This window comes from Oncorhynchus masou, chromosome 24 (genome assembly GCF_036934945.1).
Source record: "Oncorhynchus masou masou isolate Uvic2021 chromosome 24, UVic_Omas_1.1, whole genome shotgun sequence".
NCBI classification, from domain to species: Eukaryota; Metazoa; Chordata; class Actinopteri; order Salmoniformes; family Salmonidae; genus Oncorhynchus; species Oncorhynchus masou.
Window position 1 is genome coordinate 43,753,436 of NC_088235.1, and position 7,052 is coordinate 43,760,487.

A 7,052-nucleotide genomic window follows, 5' to 3' on the forward strand; every position below is an offset into this window, starting at 1 on the left:
GTCTCACTTGACATATATCTCTCTATTATGTGTGGGAATACTTTAGAACAGATTTCTTAACTTAAAATCACTTGGAGCTGATTTGCTGAAAGATATATAGTATATATATATATATACTTTCGGGGGGCCCAATAAAATCACCTGCGGGCCCGCCAGTTGGCGAACCATGGTCTATATGGCCTCAACCTACATCAAATAACTTAAAAAATATATATATAATACTTTTCTTTCTAAACACGTGTGGTGGCTGTCGTCCATTGACATCATATCCGGTCTGCTTGTGTTGTTGTTTTTTCTGCCTGGCGGAGGGAGTGGGGATGTACTGACGGCTGGGAGGAAGAGAGGAGCGACAAGAAAGCCTTGGGAAGAGATAAGATAGAAAGGGAAAAGGCCCTGGGTTCCACCGTCCGTCAGGTTAGGCATCAACCACCTACAGATTGCAACACCGTCTGACCAGTCACTAAACCGGGGGTGAAATGTCGTCAACTACCAGTCGTCACCTTAGCGAAAGCAGGGCCATTCCAACCAGGACGGTGTTGATCAACGATAGAACGCAGCTACCTCATGATTATTGCACCACCCCTGGAGGCACTTTATTTTCAACTACTCCGGGAGGTAAAATCAACCCGAACCGATAAATAGTACCTTATTACTGATATGTGTGTTTAAGCAACTCGCCATTTCGCTATGCACTGTCGTGCATTGTGGCCTACAGTAGCTAGCATGTCAAGGCATCCCCAAGCGTTCAAAAACAAAGGTTTACCCGGACCTTTGGCAATGTGATTGGTTGGTGTTCAACGCAATGATTCTGAGTCATGGTGGCTACATTTGTAACAGTGCAATATGTTATTTATTACAGTGCCTTCAGAAAGTATTCAATCACCTTGCCTTTTTCAAATACAATTGTTACAAGGTGAGACTAAAATGGATTTCAATGTCATTTGAAACTGACAAAATACTCTGTTAAAGTGGAATTCAATTTCGAATATAAAAAATAACTATATATACATATTACAATGAAAAATAAAACACATCTTCATTACATAAGATTTCAACCCCCTGAGTCAAAACATGTTAGAATCACCTTAGGCACCGATTTATAGCTGTGAGTCATTCGGGGTAAGTCTCTAAGAGCTTTACACAACCGGATTGTAAAATATTTGCAAATTCTTCAAGCTCTGTCAAGTTGGTTGATGATCATCGCTAGACAGCCATTTGTATGTCTTGCCATGGATTTTTAATCCGATTTAAGTCCAAAACTTTAACTAGGCCACCCAGGAACATACAATGTCATCTTGGTAAGCAACTCCAGTGTATATTTGGCCTTGTGTTTTAAGTTATTGTCCTGCTGAAAGGTGAATTTGTCTCCCAGTGTTTGTTGGAAAGCACACTGAAACAGGTTTTCCTCTAGGATTTTGCCCGTGCTTAACTCTATTCCATTTATTTTTATAATTTAAAAAACTCCCTAGTCCTTGTCGATGACATTCACACCCATAACATGATGCAGCCACCACCATGCTTGAAAATATGAAGTGGTACTCAGTGACGTATTGGATTTGCTCCAAAAATAACGCTTTTTATTCAAGACCAAGTTAAAAAAAAATGCAGTTTTACTTTAGTGCCTTATTACAAACAGGAAGTATGTTTTGGAATTTAAAAAATTCTGTACAAGCTTCCTTCTTTTCACTCTGTCATTTAGGTTATTATTGTGGAGTAACTACAATGTTATTGATCCATCCTCAGTTTTCTCCTATCACAACCATTAAACTCTTACTGTTTAAAAGTCACCACTGGCATCATGGTGAAATCCCTGAGCTTGTTCTTTCCTCTCCGGCAACTGAGTTAGGGAGGACGCCTGTATCTTTGTCGGGACTGCCTGTATTGATACACTATCCAAAGTGTAATTAATAACTTCGTCATGCTCAAAGTAATAGTCTATGTTTGCAACAAAAACAAAAATATTCACCTATCTACCAATAGGTGCCTTTTGCAAGGCATTGGAAAACCTCCCTGGTCTTTGTGGTTGAAATGCTTGACTCAGGACCTTTTTTACATTTTTAGTAATTTAGATGCTGTTATCCAGAGCGACTTACAGTGCATTCATCTTAAGACAGCTAGGTGGGAGAATCTCAGTGATAGTAAGTCAAATGTTCCTCAATAAAGTAGCTATCAGCAAAGTCAGCGCTAGTAAGGGGGAAAAGAGTCAAGTGCAATCGTTAGTTCACAAAAGCTTTTTTTTACCTTACAGAAAATGTCATGTGTGGAGGTACAGAAATTAGGTAGTCATTCAAAAATCATGCTAAACACTATTATTGCACACAGAGTGAGTCCATGCAACTTAATATGGGACTTGTTAAGGACGTGTTTACTCCTGAACTTATTTAGGCTTGCCATAACAAAGAGTACTTATTGACTCACAACATTTAATTATTTATTCATTAGTAAAAAATACTTACCACATATTTCCACTTAAACATTATGGGGTCTTGTATGTAGGCCAGTGACACAAAACCTAATTTTAATCCATTTTAAATTCAGACTGTAACACTCGGAAGGCCAGCGAGGACAAATTAATTTTAAAAATTGTTCCCTCGTTATGTCGATCACAGCGCATTTATCTTATGATCACTACATAACAAAAGTTGTTTTGTCAAGATCACAAGATAATCAAAAGTACCACGCATCATCCATTAATTTGTTCAGTTGCAAAATAACAACTTCATCAAGGAGCCCTATGGCTTTGTTGAGTGTAATGTGGGGCATTTGAGCCCTGAATGATACCTGACAGGCAGCACTGTCTCCCAAGCTGCATGCCGCCCCCAAGACCACAGTCAATCGCATGCAAGGAACTACAGAGCTAACCTGGCTAGTATTGTGAGCTAGCTAGATAGTCTTGATACAGTGGGGCAAAAAAGTATTTAGTCAGCCAATAAATTCATAAAAAATCCTACAATGTGATTTTCTGGATTTTTTTTCTAATTTTGTCTGTCATAGTTGAAGTGTACCTATGATGAAAATTACAGGCCTCACTCATCTTTTTAAGTGGGAGAACTTGTACAATTGGTGGCTGACTAAATACTTTTTTGCCCCACTGTAGCTAGCTTGTTATCTATGCTAGTTGTTAGCTTGCATAACTGATATGTGTATAATTATAAGGGATGCTTCATGTTTGTGGGTAATATTTACATTGGGTGAGCTCCATTCCTGACAGGCTTATCTGATTAAATTTCAGCCATGAAGCTGCCTTATAGGCTGTTTTTATAGGCAAGGCTTATTGTAGATTAGCTGTGAAAGTGCTTTATAGCCATATGCATATCTGATCCAGGGGGTGAGCTCTATTCCTGGCAGGCTGATCAGATTCAATAGCAAGCTCAGAGGCTGATGTCAGGATACTGCCTTGTAGGCCGTTTCATGTGTAAGGCTCCTTGCAGACAGCCTACTAGGTAGCAGCCTATGAGGCTTCTAATGAATCTGATCAGCCTGTCAGGAATAGAGAGCACCCAGTCTTGATCATTTAGATAATGCATCCTGACTGCTAATCTGCCTGCAAGGAGCTTTACCTATAAAACAGCCTACAAGTTAGAATCCTGACTTATCAGCCTCTGAGGCTGCTATTGAATCTTATCATCCTGTCAGAAATGGAGCTCACCAACTCTGTACATTTTAAATATTATCTATAAAACATGAAGTGTCCCGTACAATTATAAACATATCTGTTATGAAAGCAAACAACCAGCGTATATAACACGCTAGCAACCAGGCTAACCAGCTAGTTCGCTCACAAGACTAGCCAAGTTAGCTGCATTGTTGCTTCCATGCAGTTGGCTGTGGTCTTGGGGGTGGCATACAGCCTGGGAGACAGGGCTGCCTGTTAGGCATCGTTTAGGGCTTAATTGCCCCATGAAGGCTTAAATGCCCCATGAGCTCTTGGCTCAAGATAAGAGACATTTAGCTTGTTAACATTCTAACTTATAAACTGATAATGAGCACCAAACACAAATGAAAGCATGATGTTAGGATGAAATGTACCATCCCTTAGTGTAGCAATCAATAAAAACATGCGCTGATCCATCATGGGCTCTGCCTCCTCAGCCATACTGTCAATCTATCATCAATGCGTCTATTCCTATTTATAGAGTTAATCTTGTGATCTTGACAAAAACAACTTTTGTGATGTCTTGATCATGAGATAAATAAGTTGGGATCTCAACATAACGGGGGTATTTAAAAAAAAAAAAAAAAAAAAAAAAAAAAAAATCATATGATCTCTCTGGACTTCCGTAGTAACACAACAAAATGAAATAAAAATGAAAAAGTAAAGGGGTGTGAATACTTTCTGAAGGCACTATAGGTAGTTACAATGTATTCATATATTCATACATGCATGGCTGGTTTGAGGAAGTATCTGAATTTCATTTCCTAGACAGTGCTTTTGCATTTAAATAAATATTGCACTTTTATTTAAATAATGTTTATAGAAAGCTAAGGCCTCTACTTTTTGTTTACATTTTTTTTTTGATGATACTGTTACTGATACTGTTTTTTGATGATACAATTCTCCCAGCATCTGATGTAGGTGCCTAGGCCATGTTGTACATGACACGCCATCTTTTGATTAAAATGGGTATTTACAGTAAATATGTAACGAACTAAACAGGTTTATGCTATTCCCCTTTCGATTCACAGATTAGTGAATTGGTGCATCATTTTGTTTGTTTGCTGCCACCATTGTAATGATGACATTTGCAAAAACAAGAAAACAGATGAATCGATGCAATATAATCAGCGTGTTATTATCGACATGATGGTTTACCAGTTCTTTAAAGCAGGTTTGTAATATATCTGTTGTTACTGCATTTCTATACATTCGATGGTTGTAACTAATATGTCAAAGATGTTATTAAATAATCATTCTCCTCTATCATAGGGACCAGGATCATCTACGACCGTAAGTTCCTATTGGACCGGCGTAACTCCCCCATCGCCCAGACCCCCCCGGCCCACCTGCCCATCATCCCCGGGGTGACCAGCCTCAACGTCCTGACCGAGAACAGAAGGAACGAGGCCAACAACCACATCAAACCCCACAACAGTCATGGCAAGACAGCCACCGGTCAGTGGGTGCCATATCCTCTGACTACTGTTGTCATGCCATACAACATGCTCTCTCTCTCTGTAGTCCATGTCAACCATGTTTTATCATGGAACCCCTGAGTCAAATTAGTAATAACAAAGGTATTACACCCCTTGCTTTAGAGTACAGATGACATTGTATTTGTGTTCTTGTGTTTTAAAGGTGAGGATGCTCAGTTTGAGATGGACATCTGACCTCACCTGAGGAACCACACCGGAACAACAGAAGAAGAAACAAACCTGGTTCCTGTGCTGTGTGCCAGTGGCTTGGCTTGTAGAAACCAATGTTGTGAGCTCTCACATCACTCACAGCAGCCATCTTCTTTCGCTCTCTGTCTCGCCATCACTGGGTGTGATGTATGTAAACCACGCAGATAAACTATACCATGTAATACGTTAACTGTACGGCCCACTTGGCCCCATACTGTGGCTCTGTTTCAATGTCCATGCCAGCATACCACTTAGAATGAAGCAATGTATTTGACATGCATCCTAAGTGGTATGGTAGTGTGGATATTGGAATGTAGCCTGCATGTGTTATTGCCAACTCATCTATCGTTGTCAAGCCATAGTTTGGCATGACAATGAAACAACATAAAGAGGAGTTGGCTACAATACAAACTGACTGGGCCACCAGGCTATGGCTAACCCTGAGACCTAGCGGAAGACTCTGCAGGTCTATTTGAATAGGTCTCAGGGTTACCAACTGCCGTATATGTATTGTATGTACTTCAGCCACACAACAAGGAAAAGGGTCTAAAGGTAACCAGATATATTCTTAACCATTAATAAAATGTAGATGCCCAAGTTAATGCAGTAATCTAAACGGACCATTCTGTATTTCTGTATGTGTCCTTAATACCAGAGCACACTGTAAACAAAGCCGTCTTTACTGCTTTAGACATTTTATAATGGGGCCTAAGAAACTGTACAACATCTACTTGTACTACTTTGTAGAGCAAAGTACTGGCCTTAGATTGATGTTACTTATCCTTTTCAGAACCTTTGTCATTGTTTGGGTAAAATGTTCATAAAAAAACAAAATACTGGATATGCTCTTACCTGCCTGTTTTGTAGTCCGTTAGTTACCAGCAATTAAACTCATAAGGGATGATGTGACTGATTAAATTCTGATTAGCTGAGAATTTCATCATCATTCCAAGCCTTGAATATCTATCCATCACCAATACAAGCCTGACTTTGTGTTGCGTTTTGGGTCTTTCTGGTAAAAGATTTTATAAAGATTTACCATTTGGAAGACTTTGGCTTTCCTTTTGTGGTGATGGTTTGATAGATTTGCAAAATGAAAGGAGAAAATGAATTTCTATATTATTTCAGGCTATTCTAAATGTTATACATAATCCGATAATGACTAAATACATTAGAATTAGCTACATGAATGGTTCGTATTTTGTCGCAAAAGAGATTTGAAACTACAAACCTAACTGCTGTTCTAATTTGAATTAACTTCATTTTTTTGAGAAATTTCAATGCCAGTGGACACTGTTACAGCAAGATCAATAAAGTTCCTTATGATGAGGATTATGCTGTTCTGCCTGTTTTGTCTGTACACATGGTTTCACATGGTTGTGATCACATTGATAACAAAAGTTCCTGAATGTCCAACAAATTTGTCTTCTGCTTTATCCCATTCCCAACCCCTTCAAAAGACCGAGATAAACACAGAGAGGAATATCCATACATCCAGTTGCTTTGAGCAGGTGTTGGAGATTAGAGTGTACACAGTATGTTCAATAAAAAGAAAAGAAAGACTCCACATACTGCAATCTATTTTCCCAGGTGTGTTCAATGTCACGCTTGGGGACACTGCATACATTGAAGAGTATTCCTTTTCTTTTTAATCACAGTCAGAGAAAAAAACAAGGTAGTCAGTGATCTTCTAGTCGGAGCTCTAGAGA

At 39.1% G+C, this 7,052-nt stretch overlaps 1 protein-coding gene across 2 annotated transcripts; it reads left to right on the forward strand.

The window, feature by feature from the left end:
* The first annotated feature begins 282 nt into the window (after nucleotides 1-282).
* On the forward strand, nucleotides 283-6,675 carry LOC135512229 (eukaryotic translation initiation factor 4E-binding protein 2-like). 2 transcript variants are annotated; one of them, XM_064934023.1, is made up of 4 exons: nucleotides 527-615; nucleotides 4,687-4,829; nucleotides 4,928-5,113; nucleotides 5,297-6,675. In XM_064934023.1, exons 2-4 carry the CDS (start codon nucleotides 4,772-4,774, stop codon nucleotides 5,326-5,328), a joined length of 276 nt encoding a protein of 91 aa, XP_064790095.1. In that variant the 5' UTR covers nucleotides 527-615; nucleotides 4,687-4,771; the 3' UTR covers nucleotides 5,329-6,675. The 2 variants fall into 2 exon arrangements, with proteins under 2 accessions (XP_064790093.1, XP_064790095.1); XM_064934021.1 differs by lacking the exon at nucleotides 4,687-4,829 and having other exon boundaries at nucleotides 283-615.
* The last annotated feature ends 377 nt before the right edge of the window (nucleotides 6,676-7,052 follow it).